Source organism: Oncorhynchus nerka, linkage group LG27 (assembly GCF_034236695.1).
Source record: "Oncorhynchus nerka isolate Pitt River linkage group LG27, Oner_Uvic_2.0, whole genome shotgun sequence".
Lineage (NCBI taxonomy): Eukaryota > Metazoa > Chordata > Actinopteri > Salmoniformes > Salmonidae > Oncorhynchus > Oncorhynchus nerka.
This window is the reverse complement of record NC_088422.1, coordinates 59,610,663-59,630,699: the sequence shown is the minus strand read 5'-3', so window position 1 is coordinate 59,630,699 and position 20,037 is coordinate 59,610,663. Positions and strand designations below refer to the sequence as shown.

The 20,037-nt window shown below is 39.1% G+C and overlaps 2 protein-coding genes across 40 annotated transcripts in view; both read left to right on the top strand.

Annotated features, from left to right (window-relative positions):
- LOC115112064 (CUGBP Elav-like family member 1) overlaps positions 1–8,802 on the top strand; it is a 55,174-nt gene extending 46,372 nt beyond the window's left edge. For 9 of the 35 annotated variants that reach the window (XM_029638786.2, XM_029638800.2, XM_029638785.2 and 6 more), the window contains 6 exons: positions 205–283; positions 1,135–1,299; positions 1,535–1,651; positions 1,766–1,966; positions 2,700–2,843; positions 2,967–8,802. In XM_029638786.2, the coding sequence (XP_029494646.1) occupies positions 205–283; positions 1,135–1,299; positions 1,535–1,651; positions 1,766–1,966; positions 2,700–2,843; positions 2,967–3,094 (834 nt within the window). In that variant the 3' untranslated portion in view covers positions 3,095–8,802. The remainder of the gene's footprint in view (positions 1–204; positions 284–1,134; positions 1,300–1,534; positions 1,652–1,765; positions 1,967–2,699; positions 2,844–2,966) is intronic. The other 26 variants (XM_065011836.1, XM_065011841.1, XM_065011835.1 and 23 more) reach the window with 22 other exon arrangements.
- A 1,846-nt stretch (positions 8,803–10,648) lies between these two features.
- On the top strand, positions 10,649–16,386 carry LOC115112063 (ras-related and estrogen-regulated growth inhibitor-like). Of its 5 annotated transcripts, none has more exons than XM_029638779.2 (7): positions 10,649–10,756; positions 11,038–11,157; positions 12,190–12,240; positions 12,406–14,300; positions 14,486–14,542; positions 14,720–14,793; positions 15,521–16,386. In XM_029638779.2, exons 4-7 carry the CDS (start codon positions 14,180–14,182, stop codon positions 16,004–16,006), a joined length of 738 nt encoding a protein of 245 aa, XP_029494639.1. In that variant the 5' UTR covers positions 10,649–10,756; positions 11,038–11,157; positions 12,190–12,240; positions 12,406–14,179; the 3' UTR covers positions 16,007–16,386. The 5 variants fall into 5 exon arrangements, with proteins under 5 accessions (XP_029494639.1, XP_029494638.1, XP_029494640.1 ...); XM_029638778.2 differs by having other exon boundaries at positions 12,171–12,240; XM_029638780.2 differs by lacking the exon at positions 11,038–11,157 and having other exon boundaries at positions 12,171–12,240.
- Positions 16,387–20,037: the final 3,651 nt, after the last annotated feature.

Here is a 20,037-nt window from a genome sequence, read left to right as displayed (position 1 = left end):
ACCTCTTTTCTCTGTGATTCTTTCTCTCTTCATCACCAACACGGACACCTCCGCTCTTTCCTGTCCTTTTACGCTTCATCTGTCCTCCTGACCCACTTTACCTTTCTTTCCCCACTCTGTCTCTCTCTTCTATTTCTTTCCTGAAAGCACAGTCCTGGATGCAGTCCTGACCCTTTGTATTCTCTGTTTTGGTGTAATGTCTAGCTTTATTTACAGCTCCTCCAACAGTCTGCCACCTCTGGGAATACCCTCAACAACCTTCACCCCATGTCTGGTATGTCAGGTAAAAACAAAGACATTTCCTACCTCTCTTCCTTCTCCCCGCTTTCCATTCTTACACCCGCATGCTGAATGTATTTTCCTCCTCATCCAACTGCCATCAGTAATGTGCCTGGTGAAGATGTGCGTTATTGATACTGCTACGTGCATCATTCCCTGCATGCCTGACCTCCCAAGTAATCTGTTCAGTGTGGTGTGTTTGTGTCAAGCAGTGGTGAGGGAACATGTTAAAAAATCCTGCTTCTCATATATTAATCCCATTTTGAGTTGAAACGCGCTGCCACCAGGAAACTCCAGACGTAAACACGAACACACAAACTGGTGTTTTTTAAAATCTGGTTTCTAGCAGTGTGTCTGCTGCAGTGAGTGGCTACTGATCGAATTCATCAAGGCAAAAACGGAGCTATTTAATGTTTTTCATTCCAATATGATAACCACGGGGTATGTCATGGGGCAAGCTACAATTATTCAATATTTTACAAAGCCTGCTTTAACTTCATATTGAAACTTCATCCAAGTTGGTTCAAAATGTTTACCAAAGTTAGCTCATTATCCCCTTCTTGACTTACAACAATGCAGTGATCTGTGGGGTATCTGCTTTCTGTGTGTTTTGGCCAGTGCTCTTGTTGTGTTGATTGTGTGGGCTGCTAAGTTTGTACTTTTGCCTCCCATCTCACCCATTTTCAGATTGTGTTGGAAAGGTACCCGCAACTCTCTGCTTTAAGCTTCACATGCTGTAAAACAAAAACAGTGATTGCATGATCCTAGTTTCGACTCGGTGTAGCCTATATATTGACCTAAGCGAGATCTAGGTTCCATGGCCCGTATTAAGTGCCGATTATGCATGTGTCTCAGGGCTGAATGCCATGCAGAACTTGGCTGCTCTGGCAGCGGCGGCCAGCGCCACACAGGCCACGGGCAGCAGCGCTCTCACCACCTCTAGCAGTCCCCTCAGTGTGCTCACCAGCTCAGGTACGGGTACTGGACAGCAAGCACACTCATCATGGGACACCTACAAGGGTTGGTCACACTTCTTATCTCTCACCCCATCACCTGTATGCATCTTTAACCTCGTTCCACGGATGCCTCTGTAAAACACTGTTGTTTCTCATGAACTTTTCCTCCTGTTGCCTTCCCCATCCCTTGTCTCTGCGTTCATTCTGTTCCCTGGTCTGTGAATTAAGACTTTGAAGTCCTACTTAGCAGAGTTTTCCTCTAGGTGATTAATTGTTTTGGGGTTGACTCATCTCCACAGCAGGATCGTCACCCACCTCCTGTAACAACAACTCCGTGAACCCCATGGCCTCTTTAGGGGCGCTGCAGTCGTTGGCCGCAGGGGCTGGAGCCGGCCTCAACATGGGCTCACTTGCAGGTTAGCAGACTCAAACATCTATTTGTATGAATTAATTTACAACAAATATATTATCTCAAATGTGAATAGTGCATGATACATATTCAAGGTATTCTAGCCCTAATCTTGTAACAGAGCTCCTGTGTCTAGGGATGGCAGCCCTGAACGGTGGTCTAGGCAGCGGGGGCATGTCGAACGGAACTGGTAGCACCATGGAAGCCCTTACCCAGGCCTACTCCGGGATCCAGCAGTACGCTGCTGCTGCCCTCCCCAGCCTCTACAACCAAAGCCTGCTCTCCCAACAGAGTGTCAGTGCTGCAGGGAGCCAGAAGGAAGGCAAGTAGGGGCATAAAAGGGTTACATTTGAAAATTTTGGCCATGTTCTGTTATAATCTCCACCCGGCACAGCCAGAAGAGGACTGGCCACCCCACATAGCCTGGTTCCTCTCTAGGTTTCTTCCTAGGTTTTGGCCTTTCTAGGGAGTTTTTCCTAGCCACCGTGCTTCTACACCTGCATTGCTTGCTGTTTGGGGTTTTAAGCTGGGTTTCTGTACAGCACTTTGAGATATCAGCTGATGTACGAAGGGCTATATAAATACATTTGATTTGATTTGTTGGAGTGGGGATGGGGAGATTTGTGTTAACTCAAATGTTTGCTCTACAGGGATCACATGCTACGCTGTGATTGATGTTTGAATGTAGTACTAGGTCAAGGGATATTAAGAGTTTAGGATCAATCATTTGTGATGTGACCTTAGTGTGGCATATTGGTGAAAATATGTATTGTCACCTGCTGAGGGTTCTGTCTTGTTTTAAATATGCTGCTACAGCAAGTGACAGTCGGAGCACGGGTAAGAATTAATTGCAACACTCTGAAATGTTTTCACAGTACTAGTTGTTGAAAATGTCATTTTAAAATGAGCAGAAATCCGTATCAAAAGGCTCCTCGGCTAACATTTTGAAATGCTATTAATCTGTCAAAAACAAAATGTTTGCCTCTGGCTTAGTTGTATCCATTGTCATCTTGTGGTGTCAGATGTTTTAATAAATTATTTCCTGCTCTCTTAAGGCCCTGAGGGAGCCAACTTGTTCATATACCACCTCCCCCAGGAGTTTGGAGACCAGGACCTGCTCCAGATGTTCATGCCCTTTGGCAACGTTATTTCCGCTAAGGTGTTCATTGACAAGCAGACCAACCTCAGCAAGTGTTTTGGTAAGCTGAAGGATGGGGGAAACAGCACATCACTAGTAAGGCTGTGTACATAGTGTGTTCTTATTGTGAAGGCAAGGATTGATTTGTATCTTGCATGTGACTTTTACCTGGATTCTCTTACAGGCTTTGTGAGTTACGACAATCCAGTCTCATCTCAGGCCGCCATTCAGTCGATGAACGGTTTCCAAATTGGTATGAAGCGACTAAAGGTGCAGCTGAAGCGATCCAAAAATGACAGCAAGCCATACTGAGCGCTTTATCTCTCAATTGGACTTGGTTAGGAAATGTTTTTTTTCTGGTAAGTGGAGTGTGTGAAATAAGAAACTAAAACGCTGCTGCAAACCCCTACCCCTCTCCTCATTCTTCCCTCTCCCTTTACGCATGACAAGATGACCACTTTGCTGGGGTCAATCCTTTTTATTCTCTGTATTAACAAACGCAAGCAGAAAACAAAACAAAAAACATGCAAAATGATACGTATATTTTGCTCAACTGAAACTGGACACTTACATTCTGTTTTGGTTTTGAAGTAGTTTGTTTTTAAACATAATTGTATTTTTTTTAAGTTAAGGTGGTCATTAGTTTTCTGTGTAAAAGTTTTAAGTCATAATGATGTTGCAGAATGACAGCCAGTTGCCAAAATATCCCCTTAATTTTTTACTCCTGTACCCACCACCACCTTATCCTGCCCCATGCCTCCTGGCCCCACTTTAAATGAATCCCATCATAACCAAACCATCCACATGGTTGCATTCGTAAACTGATACAGTACATTAGGACACTGAGCGTCATGCGGAGCCTTCCAGAAAACTGCCTTTTTGAAATGAGGATGGACAGACCATGCACCGGATAATGGCAAGAAAACAATAGCTGTTTGCCAACTGAAATGATCAATTATCTACATGTACGCAAGATCTGACTTCACTCCAGCAGACGAGACCTTTTCTATTTTTTATTTTTTTGTATAAGTTGCCTGAAGTTTATTTGTGATGCTCTACCAGGAATACAATGCATACAGTAGGCTTTTACTTATTATTTATATTTTTGTTTGTTTGTTTATTTATTCAACAACCAACAAGAAGCTTGAATTTCTTTCCTCAACATTATATTTTGGCGCAAAATATACTTTTTTACAACTCTGAATGAATTGATTTGTAAGACGTCAGCAGTATTGCCTTGGATGGTTTTGTGAGATATTTAACTTGCCAACCTCTTGATTTGTCTCAAGACAATGTCACAACGCCACTCCCTTGCTTCAGGCATGTATAGTAGTTTATCTGAAATACTTCACCCTTTTTTTTCAATTGGATATCTGATAGAGAATATGGGGTCCTGCATCATTTAACAGATACTGTGCTGAATGTATGTGAAGGGAGGTATAATTGGGTCCTACTTTTAAGTTTTAATGAACACGGCCACTATGGTGTCATCTGGCTTAAGTCATTTTATTCCCCACCTGTCAGATGTGTAAATTTGGCCTTCTGTCTAATGCTGCCCTTCACAGGACTTTTAAGAGTGGCAATAACTTTGTCTCTATTCTGTCATGATCTTGTACTTTAAACGAGCATTCCGCCCCATTTAGAATATTCCCATTCAATCTATTTCCTTTCTGTTTTTAGCTGTCAGTTCAAGTAGGTCATCAGTCCTACTTCTAACACTAAATGGAATATCACTTGGCATTTTAAGCTTGCAGCAATAGTGAGTGTTCTAGAAAAGATGTTCAAAAAAAGTGCAACACCGGACCATTTTGACAGATTCATCCTAAATTATCCAATCGTCTCTACTAATTACTGATGTAAAAATAATGCTCTAGATATTATAATTTATTTTATTATTATTTATCCTCGGTGTTAACCCAAATGTTTTGTCATTATTCGTCATCCGCAGTTTTAAGTAGTCTGCTCTACCTCTGAGCTGGTTAGATGAGACTACTCACTCAAAATACTGGCTTCCCTGCAGATTTTTATTCCCTTTTGTGTATTTATTATTGACTAAAAACGCTAGCATTTCATGATTGGTGACGTTAAATAGATGTTTATCACTACAACAAACGCAGTAATCAGTTTCTTAGACTTCCATTATCTTATGAAGTGTTTTTATGGAAATGGAAAATAAACAATTGTCCAGATGTATATTACAAAACTATTATGCCTTTTCTATTTTTATAGGGGTTTTATACTTCTCCGGAGTGTCGGGAACTATTTATTGCCTACATTATTTCTCTGAATTTAAATGATCGTTTTCAAGAATCTTCAACAGTATTTTGTAGAATCCTAATGTGACGTTGGTTACTACATTTAAATATGTGAGGGTTAAACTACTGACCTGTGTAGCCCTATTCAAGTGTTTATTGTTAATGTGCAACAAGTGGCAATTTTGTATAGAACTGTCAATGAGTAGGATTTGCCAGAGCTGCTAAAGATTTCGAAACAGTAGCCCCCTTACATTTTAAGAATAGATGTGTGCCTATTTAACTATTATTATCCATGTGCATAACAATAACAACTGAGAAAATAGGCTTAAGCAGGGTTAAGTCAAGGGTATTTGCTGCCATTAAAATAAGTCCAAAGACTGAATCTCAACTGATGGGAGCACATAGTTGTTCATAGTTGTTGTATATGAACTAAACCAACTTTGCTGTACATCTCATACATTTAAGTTTCGTATGCAAGGCATAATTTTGAGTAAGTGTACAGAAGACGAATCCTTAAGAATAGCAGCAGATTATGGTAGAGGTAACATGAGAAGATGCCAAACACTCACAGAAAAGCTGTTTTGTTTACAAAGTGAAACAGACTAATGTAGTCTTAAAGTTTTATAGGTTAAACTTTTTTACTAATTTGTTATATAAAATGTCTGAAGTTTGTTTGCGCTGTCTTTACTTACCCTTTCTGTATTGAATTGACAAACTGCCTCTTATTTAAAAAGGTACCTCCTTGCCAGATACTGTACTTCGCTGTTTTGCTGTGGATGTAAGTTGCATTGCATGTAAGCTGCATTGCATATGATGGAATTATGAATAGATAAAGCACAAAATCCAAAGAGAAATGTAAATTGAGATTAGTTGACAATCAGCTCTCATAGATCATTCTATCAAAACACACTTCATCTAATATTGCTGGCTCATAACCCAGGTGACTCATTACAAGCAATGAATATCAAAAAAATTGCCATTTTTACAATCAGGAAATTATAAAAGCAAATTGGGACAGACGGCACTAAACCCCTTGGGAGGATTATTTTCTGAAATTGGAATACTACTGATCATTTATTTATTTTCATTTTTATTTGACTACTTTATTAAAAATCCTCAAATGTAATACTAAGTCACAAATGTTGACTGTACAGTAGTAGGCAGTCAGTGTGGTGTCTCGGTGTTGTGTCCTGTAAGTTCTCACCTCAATTCTCTGTTCGCATGTTGCTTGTGTTCCCCCTCCGTCCTCTCACCCTTTCACCTCTTCTGTCTCACATGAAATGTTCTGTGTTTAGATTGTGTATCTGGTAGTGACCCCCTCCCTTCCCCATGCAAAGATAATCATTCATGATTTTCTTTTTTCTTCCCTCTCCTTTTTCTGTTGTTGCTTTAACCTAGGTTTGTCTCCCTGTTTTGTTTTATTCTAGATATCTTCGTGCCCGTTTGTTCATCGTTTGCCTAGCATGTTGATGTGACGTCAAAAGTTCATCGTCCAGTTCGTTGTCCTCTGCACCTCTCTGACGCTTGAAATGTTCACCTTTTTGACCGTTTGACATTTACTGGGGGGGGTTCTCTCTTGTCTTTTGTGCTGCCAGTAGGGTGCGCTAGAAAGACTGCCAAGAAAATCAATGTATAAAGCTACATGAGTATTGTTTTAAGCAAAAAAGAGAATCTATTTTTCTAGAATTTACTGACATAACCACTCGATTTTTCCAAATCTGTTTAATTTTGTTTTGTTTAATTTTTACCTTGATGGTAAACTCATTGATTTTTTTCATTATATTTTGAGCGGTCTTCCTAGCGCCCCCAACCTACGTTTTTGTTTTGTGTCTGAAAACAACCAATCAATTTATAGAAACGACTTCTGTGTGTGTATAGTCTTTGGTCACATTTTGCTGAACTGGGGATGACTTTGTAATTTTGTGCTAGGCTAGTTGGCATGATGGTAATTTTTTGGGAGTTTCTTTTGAGTGACAACGATATACACTTGAATCACCGTTTTTGTCTTTCAGTGTGTGAAGTCATCACAGGCACATAATGTTTTAATTTCCTTTTGTGTGGAAATCATCCTTAGTCTGAATAATAAAATATACTAAATTAGCAGAATTTATTTTCTTTTCACAGTTAAATATATATTTAGCATGCACGTTTTTGTAACTGCACTGTAATCCTCAGCAAAATGTGATTGAGTTTTGTTTATAGAAAGAAAAAAAGATGAATAAACGAATGCCAAACGATGCTGTTGGACACATTTATCTCTTACACGTTACCCACTGAAGTTAAGATCTGGGCAACAAAAAGTAGGGGTTGGTTTCTTTTTCAACGTTAATGTGGTGGGTTGTACCTCGTAGGTTTTCATGTGTGTGTTTTAGTCTCATTTTAGGGACCCATATTTTAAATTAGGATTTGAGGTGAAGTTAGGTGTTGGAAAGATTTAGATTTTTCTGTACAAGTAGTCCCCAAACTAGGTCAAACAACAAAATCAAAGATCTCATGCATTAAAACCAGGTTATAAAGCATGTGCCCTTAAAAGTTTATTTGTAGCTACTTCAGGATTAATTATGTTGGGTTGGGAGTGTTTTCAGTGATTTGTTTTTGTCTCATAATAAAGGCTAAACACTACCTTTTCATGCAGGTCCTGATAAACTTTGTATTTTACTCCCAGAGAGCACAGGTTTTATTAGCATACCTTGTCTTTTAATATAGATGTATTGAATTGGCACAGTCTGTAGCGTGTGAAGTGATGCTTTATCTGACCTTATGATTTTGTCTGATAACTTTTGCCGTGTTATGTGTGTGTCATTGTGCATTAACCTCATCAATTTGCTTTACTTGGGCAAAATGAATCCCTTCTACTGTCATCATTTAAGTGGTCCATATCTATACAAACCATTGTCTTTGCAGTTGTTAAAACATGGCTCCATCCCTGTTGGTTAAGATCAGGGCCCTCTTCTCAAACCAGGGTTGGGTCTTAGAAATGGAACCTCTTCCCACATCATAGAACTGTCACGTGTTCTGTACTCGGAACTACCCTTTAATTAATTTCACCGTTAATTGATCGTTATTGATCTCCCATTGTTCAACATAAAATGTGTTGGATGGGATCTCCTAAAATTAATCGACCTGCAGAAAAAAGACTAATTGGATTGACTGGGCTCATTTCATTTTAACATTGTGATAGATTTGTATTTCCAGATTTGTCAGCTGCTAGGTCTGAGTTTAAATGTGATCCTAAAAAAGAAACCTGTTGGATATTTTTAGCATTATTATTGGTACAAAGTGACTGATTTTCTATTTAAAATTTGGTTTGTACAGTTTTTGCCTTTTCTACTTGAACAAAGTTATTATATTTCACAATGTGACATTGAAATTAAAAGAAGTTCAACCATGTAGAGCTTAGTTGCCACATGATCAAACCTTAGTCTGTACAGCTGTAATATTAATTGATAAAATAATGCATTTCTGTGAAGTCTCCTTTAGTTGAATTCAATTAAATGTTTTTCTTTATATTTGTTTTGTTTTACAATGTTGTGATTTTGCTGTGAGGCATAGACATTGCTGAATTTATTACATGGCCAAAACAGTTGCTTTTTAAAATAATTTCAGTTCGATATTGTCTTAAATGTTTTGGATTAAGGATAACACGGTCTCCACAGGCGTGAAGCTAAGTGCACACTCAATAAGCAGTCATTTTGTGAGCCAAAATTGTGATCCCTATTTGGTTGATTGGTTTGTTTATGTACAATTAAACATTTTAAAAATTCATATTAAAATTGTCTCTGACTATTTGCCCTTTTCTCTGAAGAAAATGTGAAGGCATAATGTGTTGAAATATCCGAGTCAACTAGAAAAGGTACATTTCCTGAACATATTTTTGCTTGCGTCAAAGTACATTTCATAGTAGGGGAACACAGTTTACAGATCTCTTGAGAGCCTGAACTGCAAGTTTAGCTAATTTCTTTACATGATGACTCCTACTGGTGTCTTTGATTTACTGCAATTTGTAAAAGCAGGAAACCTTTTCAATTTAGGCCTAGGATAGGCCCATTCTCCTGCTGGGAGTCTGACTGCCTTATGTGGCATGAGTATAGCCTCCATTATGATTACCATTGGAAAACCTAGAGAGAGGCCTGACTAGACAATTTGGGAAGCATGGGCTCTGGTGCTGAAAATGACCAGACGTGTTTGTCTTTCTCACCAACCCACAAACGTTAAGGGACAGGTTGGAGCAAGCAAAACGAAGACTATGGACCTGTATTTCAAAGGTTGCAGGCAGCACTGGAGTCTGCTTCTGTTAGTTATACATTTCTCTGCCAATGTATATAAAAAAATTAAAAGATATCCCACAATCTTGACAAGGAAATGGTCATTCAATACAGTAATATTAAACCCTAAATACACAATTCCTAGCCAACTCTGTGTTTTGGCACTCCACTGTGACTTTCATTATTTTGACCTACAGTACTGGTATCCCCCCTCTAAAAAATTGAGCTGTTGCTTTGCCACAGAGGTGTCTACAGACGCTGTTCTGTTTGCTTTTGCCAAAGTGTTGAGGCTGGGAAAAGTCCTCATGGGAACCTTCAAAAATATAGTTTTTTAAATGTATTTATTTTGGAATAAAAAGTCTTCATCAAATCAAATATTTGTCACATGCTTTGTAAACAATAGGGGAGACTAACAGTGAAATGCTTACTTACAGGACCTTCCCAACAATGAAAGAAAAATAGAAATGGTAAAAAATTAAATGATAACTTTGCTATATATACACAGCGTACCAGTACAGAGTAGATGTGCAGGGGTACAAAGTTCATTGAGGTAGATATGTACATATAGGTAGAGATAAAGTACCTGTAAGACTGTAACAGCAGCGTATGTGATGAGTTTAAAGAGATTAGAGCATAAAGGGCCAGTTAGCTATTGGTTAACTATTTAGCAGTCTTATAGCTTGGTGGTAGAAGCTGTTCAGGTTCCTGTTGGTTCCAGACTTGATGCATCTGTACCGTTTGCTGTGCGGTAGCAGAGAGAACAGTCTATGACTTGAGTGGCTGGCGTCTTATTAATGATATATGTTATTTTTTTAGGTATGTGGCAGCATATTTCTCATTCATTCACACCTATTTCTGCCTTCCACTGCATTTATGTATTCAATACTTGTTTTGCAACAACAAAAAAGTGAAATGTTGGTTCTTAAAGCTGCACTATGTCATTTTTGGGGCGACAGACCAAATGCACATAGAAATGTGCGTTATATATCTCATTGAAACCAGTAGCCCTGTTCTATGTGCGCTATTGAAATGCTTCCTATTCTTTCATTCATTTTTTGGTCTTTTTCTTTCGGTTTTGTACACCAGCTTCAAACAGCTAAAAATACAAATATTTTTGGTTATGGAAAATATATTTCACAGCGGTTTAGACCGTACAATACATCTCCATACTACTCTTGCTTGTTTTGTCACAACATGAAATTAGGCGACTATTAGAATTTTAGCAACCAGCAAATGGCGAAGCGATTTATGTATAATGCATCTTTAATTTCCTAATAGCAATAGTTTTTTATGGAACTTAATTTACTTGACAGTTATCTGGGGAATGTAATGACTGTAACGCCCACCATTCACTGGCAATATGGCGCTGACTTTGAGGAATGGATATCTGGAGATGCTGAGAGCGTGTTGGAGATTACAAGCACATATTCAAATTCTTGTTCTTAATCAAATGGGTAGGTCATTTACCCGTATGTCCACAAATCTAAACTGGTCGAATTATTCGTGCAGTGTATTATCTCTGAAATAGAGCAAGCTAAATGTGCACATTAGCTAACCATTACATATGAGAAGCTTGATGACTTGTGTTGAAATCAAAAGGCAAAAGGAAATCAGCAGCTTTCATTAATGCGTCTCATCTGTATAAAATTGGTCGCAATTGAATGTATTGAGCATAATCTTGGTGTGTAAGTAATTTTTATCCAGTGAGTAGTTACACAACAAGCGTGTATTTCAGAGATGAATGAATAGGATCAATCTCTGAGGGAAATGAGTAATTGAAGAGCTGTCGTTCAGGACTTCTGTGTCCTGCCCTAGCACGTCATCAAAGTTCTCAGATCATCAAATTACCATCAAGGTACAGTAAATCCACTCAACTTCATAATTTAAAATTATTACTTCATACTCCATATTGATTCTAGATTACAATTCTTACTGTGTGATGTCTGATTTCAAGTTATTTAAAGAGAACACCTTCACCCACCCAAAATATGATATAATCAAAATAACGCAATTTCGGCTCATGTTCCCCAGCAGTTATGTACCACAGACGTCCTTTCCAAATAGTAATAACAATATAAAGCACACAGACCTTCTCAAGTCTAATGTGGTTTTCAATGAGGACCAGGTCCTCATTTGTCACTTTCCATTGTCGACTTGCAAAATGGACACTCAACTTCTCAATGACAGTTGCCTCTACTCTGACCAAATCACGACTACATGTGAATAGAGGAGGGGAAATGGCTGTTAGAATATGAATATGACATGAATATGACAACAACAAAAAAGTGCAGTATATTCTACGCCTTACTGCATACATTCAAAACCCAAACATGGCCCAAAGTTCACATGCGGTTCTGGAAAAGACACAGATACCAGAAGAAAAAAAGTATATATATATATATACATATTTTTTTTTTTTACATGTTGATTGTTTTTCTTTATATTTTAGCAATGAGGTTAAAATAATATCTTAAACTGTGTAGTGTACAAATCTAAGCTAGCACAACATTATTCCTTTATTCCCATAATATTCCTATGAAGGGTATTTTAATTTAATTGGGAAACAATCTAAATAACAACACTCTAATGTAAACGTCAAATATAATTTCCCAGGGAGAATTGTCAGCATGAACAAGTGTGTAAAAGCTGCAAGAGTTTTAGTGTGGGAAAGGAAAGGGTAGCTAGTAGAAAAGGAAACCACTGTATGAATGGGTACACTACACACTTTTTAATTAAGGGATACATAGTTGGGTGATCACTAGATCATAATTTTTTTTTTTAGATTCAATGAATGACCTAAATTCCTCTGTCCACACATGCCAATTACTGGTCAAGTATAATTTGATATTGTTTTCTTGGAGTAAACAGGAACATTAAATTTCTCCAGAGAGCGGAAATGACCCAGGATATCACAACAGAAAAGAGAGGCACACTTGAGGTCTTGCATTTTTCATGAATTATATGTTCAAATATTCTAAAGGATATTCATCCTCTGAAGTAAATTCTGTGAAAGCAATATGAATAACCTGACAGTGTGTTTTTCAGAATAATTCTACATAAGTGTGGCTGCTGCAAGACTAACTATTGTCTTTTCCTTTTTCAGTTATTGTACAACCACAGACAGTGCTTCGGACCAACACAATTGAAGTTGCTCCCAGATTGACATGATGCTATATGTTTTGAATTGTAAATAAACGTTTGGTCAGTGAATGTGGCACTGAAATTGAGAACACGTGCTCAGTATGAAAATATAATGGGAAAACTTATTTATACACAACATTTGGTAACTTTAAAGTTACTCTTTGTAAATTTACCTTTTTTTATGTAGGCAGATGTGCTTATATTGTACATCTACAACAATCTGTCATAGGTCAATTATTTATGAATCTGTTATGAAATAGGTGAAATTCAGGCACAGTTTCTCGCCTATATGACAAATAGCCATATGATATGTTGCGGAGTTGAGAAACCTAGCTTGAAGACAGAAAAGAAGGAAACCTTGAGGTATTCTAGCCTGGTCTCATAGACTAGACATAATATAGTCAACGAAAATCTGAGACAACGTTTTCACACTTGGTCCCTTTCAGACAGTTTTTGTGAACTCAATGTGGTTTGTTTAATTTTGTTTTGTGCAGTGTGAACACTCCAAAAGAACTCAGACCCCTCAAAAGAGCCCCGAAGAGATCCGAACTGAGACCATCTCGAGAGGTGGTCTGACTTCGCTTTGCTTGAATTTTGGGTCTGGTTCCATTTTTTTAGGACAATGAATGCCAAGCTCCCCAAATTCGCTTGTCATTATTCCCGCACCACACACTAGACTACTGCAACACTGTTTTCCCTGCCATAAACCCTCACGTTGGTGTCACAAAAGAGAAGATGAGGATGTGCATGTTCGTGGGGAAAAACTGCTGTTTTTGGATATTGACTAGCGATTGTCAAGGACTTTTTTGTTTTTAATTTTTGTTGAGATAGAAAAAAAAAACTATATGTGGTCTATAGGCTAAGAGAGCTTCATAAGCTGTTTATTGATTTTGGAGATTGAATAATGTGAGAAGACAACATATTTGGTGAAAATCACACCATAGGGTAGGCAATCTATTCTAGCTCTTAAAAGGGCAGTAGCCCACCTTGGGTGTACAATTTTCAATGACAGCATTATTCTGTAGTTACTCTATTGCTATGTATTATGTTACCAATCAAATGTACATGTTAATAGTATCTTCTGATTATAATTGTCTCATTTTTTAACTAAATGCAATCTATTAGCTTCTAAAATCTAAGTAGTTATATCTAGCTGTCCGGGAACACATTTGGATAAAATGGCTTGTCCTGCACTTTGTAAAAACCCAGAGTGCATGTTGGAAAAAGATCTTGGTTCCTTTCTAAACATAGCAATGTGAATGCAAAGAGGAATTGGCCCACAAATAGATGACGTGAACTGGCAAAAGATTTGAGTCCTCATTGAAAGGTCGGTTGTTACTGTCTTCGGAGGGTGATTGGGCAGAGTGGACAGTCTAGTAACCCAAATGTTGCGTGTATGAATGTCATCACGAGCAACATTAGCATTTTAGCTAATTAGCAACTACTTAGTATGTTAGGTTAAATTGTTAAGGTTAGCTAACCATACGAATTCTAATACCTAACATAATAAATGGATAATGGACATCTACAAATTAATACATACCATACATAACTTATCATACTAATTTGAGGGCCAGGCTTTTTGTTTACTATGTTACGTCTACCCCCTGAGTCCAGGTTGCTATTCAGGAGTGGGTGCTGGTACAATCTCTTAGAGCTCGGGGAACGCATCGAATATGAATTGGAAACTTTTTATGGTTGCATGTTGAATTTGATGACTAATTTAACAACATCCAATGGATAAAGAAACCATGTCCACCAATTTTGGTCTATCAAGAACTTTGAAAAGGACAGGCAGTTTGTCTTCGAGAACGGTCAGGATAGTGATATTGGGCCAAGCGGCTGTTGGCAAAACTGGTAAGCACAGAGCCACTTTAGCATAGAAACAATAATTGATGTAGAAAATATTATAGCATAGGTTATGTGTTATCATCAGATTATCCTGATTTGTGCTCTAGTTCCAGACTTGCTTCAGTTTCACACGTGTAATATCTATCAAAAGTAATTTTCATAAAACTCATATTTCATTTCGTATTTTACAGCAATGGCTGTGCGCTTTATCACTAGAAGATTCATTGGCGAGTATGACCCAACGCTCGGTAGGTATTCAGAGGGAGAGGGATTGCGTCGACTTTAATCCGATATGTCATGCCATGCGTAAAGACGCAGTGTAGCCTAGTGTATTAATAAGGATTAATAAATAATTAGAATTAATATAATATAAATATGGATCACTCTTATCAAGTTTGACAAACAATTGGCATGTCTTTCTGCAGAGACCATATACAGACATGAGATGTCTATTGGTGGTGATGTGGTACACTTTGAAATACTGGACACAGCAGGGCAGGTGAGCGTGCTTGGCTTAACCTAACAGTTATGCAATCATCCTATGAAACAATCTAAATTGTTTTAACATAGCCTACAATTCTATCTAATCATCATTGACCACTCATGTTTCTGTCCAGATTCAGAATCCTGAGTATTCATTATAATGCAACCATGGTCAGCAGTTTGAAGACCTATGTGTTACCAGTCAATTGGCCATATTATTTCTGCAAATACATTCCACTCAATCATATACACTGAGTATACAAAACATTAAGAACACCTGCTCCATGACATAGGATGACCAGATTATTTTAAAGTCTTGAGACATGAATTGTGTATGTGTGCCATTCAGAGGGTGAATGGGCAAGACAAAAGATTTAAGTGCCTTTGAACGGAGTATGGTAGTAGGTGCCAGGCGCGCCTGTTTGTGTCAAGAACATCAATACTGCTAGGTTTGTCATACTCAACAGTTTTGTGTGTATCAAGAATGGTGCACCATCCAAAGGACATCCAGCCAACTTGACACAACTGTGGGAAGCATCCCTGTGGAACGCTTTTAACACCTTGTAGAGTCCATACCCCAACGAGTTGAGGCTGTTCTGAGGGCAAAAGGGAGAGGGCGAGTGCAACTCTATATTAAGGAAGGTGTTCCTAATATTTGGTGTACTCGGTGTATAGTTTTTTATTGATATATGATTTTTGTGTTGTTGTTGCAGTTCTATATCTAAATATACATTTATTGTAAGGAGGAAGATGCCCTGCTGATCGAAGAGAAGATAAAGTGGGGAGATGGATTTGTGATTGTGTACTCTGTAACAGACAGGTGTAGCTTTGACGAGGTCATGCGCCTCTGTTTCCTCGTCAATCACATCCACTCCTCTTCAGGCACCCGCAAGTGCAGCCCTGAGCCTCCTCCCATAGTTATTGTGGCCAACAAGAAGGACCTTGAGTTTGACCGAATGGTGAGTACTGAGGATGGAGAAGGCCTGTCACAGGGCCTAAAACTGCCCTTCCACGAGATTTCAGTGCGTGACGGATGGGAAGAGACAGCGGCCGTCTTTAGTGTTCTTTATGGAGATGTGATCCAGCAACTTGACACTTCCCCAGCCTCATTTCGCAGGAGAGCAGTCTCCAAGCTGATGGAGAAGATCCCCAGGATCAACTCCAATCCTCCTGGCCCCTCTGGCCGCAGCTTCAGCTTCAGCTCATTCAGGGACTTCCTGCCTGACTGAGCCGGATGGGTTGGGGCTCTGAACAGCGTCTGTGATTTGGGTATTCACAGGGGGAAAGTGAAACATGTTGTTTTGGCAGCGTGCCTCTCTAGAATAGCTGTGTTAGTGCTCTATGGAAAGTGATACACTTGGACACCTGGATACCTGGATAAGAGACTTGGACACATTCGATCGGAAGATGGACCTAGCAACTACTGTAGAATGTAATTCTATAAATATTTGTGGGGATAAGATTAAAATCAAGCGTAATAAGAGTATTACAATTCTGTTTGTATTTTGATGAGACATGAACAACAAACTAAATATCAAAAACATCTAGTAATAAAATGTAAATATTTGTTACAGTATCATGAGAATAAAATGAACATTCTGAAGATGTGCACAGAGAGTATATTTTCGAAAGTAGAAGAGGCAGGTACATTTGATCTTTCCTCAAGATCGATATTTAAGGCAGTAGAAAGCATTACCTGGTTAGATGTTTATGTTTAAGTATATTCTTTGAAAGCCACAAACTACACCTACTATCTGAGGTACTGTATATACACAAAAGATAACATGGAACTTAAAGGTGCCCCATCAAATATTCATGTTAACCATATACTCAGCACAGTTTAGGGCATTTAAAAGGATCCTATTTCTGAAACCTGATACGAGCCTTTACGATTAGGGGCACCTGCAATAGAAAATACTTCTATAGTTGCTTTGATGTGCGGGGGGTGCAAGGAATGTATTGTATATTGGCTATACTAATTTGATGTTTATACACATGGAAAGATGGATAGTTGTGAATACCAGGGAGAAGATGACTAAACCAAGCTTATGGGTGCTATTGAACAAAAAATATATATGCAACATGCAACAATTTCACAGATTTTACTGAGTTACAGTTCATATAAGGAAATCAGTCAATTTAAATAAATAAATTAGGCCCTAATCTATGGATTTCAGATATGCATACAGATATGCATCTGTTGGTCACAGATACATTTTTTTTTTTTAAAAAGAGGTAGGGGTGTGGATCAGAAAACAGTCAGTATCTGGTGTGACCACCATTTGCCTCATGCAGCATGACACATCTTCTTCGCATAGAGTTGATCAGGATGTTGATTGTGGCCTGTGGAATGTTGTCCCACTCTTCTTCAATGTCTGTGTGAAGTTGCTGGATATTGCCGTGAACTGGAACACGCGTACACATCGATCCAGAGCATCCCAAACATACTCAATGGGTGACTTGTCTGGTGAGTATGAGGCCATGAAAGAACGGGGACATTTCCAGCTTCCAGGAATTGTGTACAGATCCTTGTGACATGGGCCTGTCCATTATCATGCTGAAACATGAGGTGGTGGCGGCTGATGAATGGCACGACAATGGGCCTCAGGATCTCGTCACGCAATCTCTGTGCATTCAAATTGCCATCAATAAAATGCAGTAGTGTTTGATGTCCGTAGCTTATGCCTGTCCATCCCATAACCCCACCGCCACCGTGGGGCATTCTGTTCATAACGTTGACATCAGCAAACCACTCGCCCTAACACGACGCCATAAACACTTGCTATCTTCCAGGTACAGTTGAAACAGATTCATTTGTGAAGAGCACACTTCTCCACTCATCGAAGGTAAGCATTTGCCCACTGAAGTTGGTTACGACGCCAAACTGCAGTCAGGTCAAGACCCTGGTGAGGACGACGAGCATGTAGATGAGCTTCCCTTAGACGGCTTCTGACAGTTTTTGCAGAAATTCTTCGGTTGTGCAAACCCATTGTGTCATCAGTTGTCTGGGTGTCTGGTCTCAGACAATTCCACAGGTGAAGACGCCAGATTTGTATGTCCTGGGCTAGCGTGGTTAAATGTTTTCTTTGATTGTGAGTCTGGTTGGACGTACTGCCAAATTGTCTCAAACGGCGTTAGAGGTGGCTTAAGGTAGAGAAATTAAAATGAGATTTTCTGGCAACAGCTCTGGTGGACATTCCTGCAGTCGGCTTGCCAATTGTAAACTCCCTGTAAACTTGAGATATCTATGGCATTGTGTTGTGACAAAACTGCACATTTTAGAGTGGCCTTTTATTGTCACCAGCACAAGGTGCAATTGTGTAATGACCATGCTGTTTAATTAGCTTCATGGAATGCCACATCTGTCAGCTAGATGGATTATCTTGGCAAATGACAAATGCTCACATTACAGGGATGTAAACAACTTTGTGCACAACAATTGAGAGAAGCTTTTTGTGCGTTTGTAACATTTCTAGCATCTTTTATTTTAGCTCATGAAACATGGGATCAACATGTTGCGTTTATATTTTTGGTCAGTGTAGTATCAAAAAAAGCAGATTCTGAGGTTTCCAAACACTTACCTTTGCCAAATATCTTCAATTGAAAAGATTAGCTTTATTTCAAAATATCACTTTTCCAAGAATAAAGCTGTTCCATGTGCTAGCGGCAGACGATACCCTACAGTAACATAAACCAGCCTTAGGCTTAATTCAACATTTTGTAATTGACTCCGATTCAACTCATTAATTGAAATTTGAATTGAATTGGCCCCACCCCGCAGGCTGCAGTGATGCTGCAATACTGCGATGCAGTGCCTTAGACCGCTGCACCACTATATTACATTTTAATCATGGTGCTGTTTTTGTACAATTTGAGTGACAGGAAGTAGAATTGAATTCAGTGCAATTCAAAGAAATCCCACTCATTAAACATGAGAGTTTCACTGAAACCCTAACCGTAACCATTTATTTACCCCCTTTTCTCTCCAATTTGGTGATTACGATCTTGTCTAATCACTGCAACTCCCCAACGGACTCGGGAGAGGCGAAGGTCGAGTCATGCATCCTCCGAATCATGACCCACCAAAACGCACTTCTTAACATCCTCTCTCTTAAACCGGAAGTCAGCTGCACCAATGTGTAGAATGACTGAAGTCAGCCTGCAGGCACCCGGCCCGCCACAAGGAGTTGCTAGAGTGTGATGAGCCAAGTAAAGTCCCCCCGTCCAAACCCTCCCCTAACCCAGACGACACTGTCTTCCGGGTTAAGTCCCTATGGGACTCCCGGTCACTGCCAGTAATGGCACAGCCTGGGATCGAACCCCAGGCTGTAGTGATGCCGCAATACTGCGATGCAGTGCCTTAGACCGCTGCACCATTATATTACATTTTAATCAGGGTGCTGTTTTTGTACAATTTGGGTGCATTCACAGTCTTTTGCCAATTATTTGGAATATCTGATACATATCTGATCTTTTCCCTAACATATAAACAGCAAATCCATATGAGACCTCGGTTTGGACGCTCAGATCTGTTTATCTTTGTCGGTTGCCTTTTGACACAACTAGTACCTCAAATTGGATAGTACTGGGAGGGGAAATCCACCTGATGGCAGCAGATGACAAGTAGACTTTCAACAGACGTGTGTGCGTGTTCGTACGTGTGTGTTGTAATGCCTCAATTCCGGTCTTTAGGATTTGTATTCTAGTTTGGAAAAAAAATATGTAAATATATATATATCCTTAGATGGCAGCATAGGCCAACTAATAACAAAGGTTCCTTTATAGCAGGCAGGTTGAAGTAAAGAACACTTGGACAAAGGTAACCTATGTATGAAACTGAATTGATACAGACTAACAGACATTATTTGACAGACTGACAAAATGTTGACCATTAAATGGACATTACACTCCAAAATCAAAGTTTGTTGGATGGTTTCAGATGTCAAAAGTAATGTCAGGATTAATCCATTCACCACACCATCAGGTGTGTATATCTAACTATATACCACAATCCAAAATGAATGGAAAAGATAATCGTCATGTCTTTTCCAGATTTCTTCCATTTATTTGGCGTTAAGGCATATAGCTGGAAACACACAATTGATAAGCGCCATTTCTAGTCATAAGCGATATAAGAGGGCGCTATGGGGCACCAACCAGGATGTCAGTCGGGGTCTCAACTTGCTGTTGGTTAGAATAGCAGAATACACACCGTGCAATATCAACATTTGGTAGTGCATCAGCAGTTTTCCCTCTTGTT

Coding starts and splice junctions, on each gene's coding strand:
- LOC115112063 (XM_029638782.2), top strand. CDS start 14,180: ATGGATAAAGAAACCATGTCCACCAATTTTGGTCTATCAAGAACTTTG. Junction 14,543..14,719: donor CGAGTATGACCCAACGCTCG/GTAGGTATTCAG, acceptor GTCTTTCTGCAG/AGACCATATACAGACATGAG. Junction 14,794..15,520: donor TACTGGACACAGCAGGGCAG/GTGAGCGTGCTT, acceptor ATTTATTGTAAG/GAGGAAGATGCCCTGCTGAT.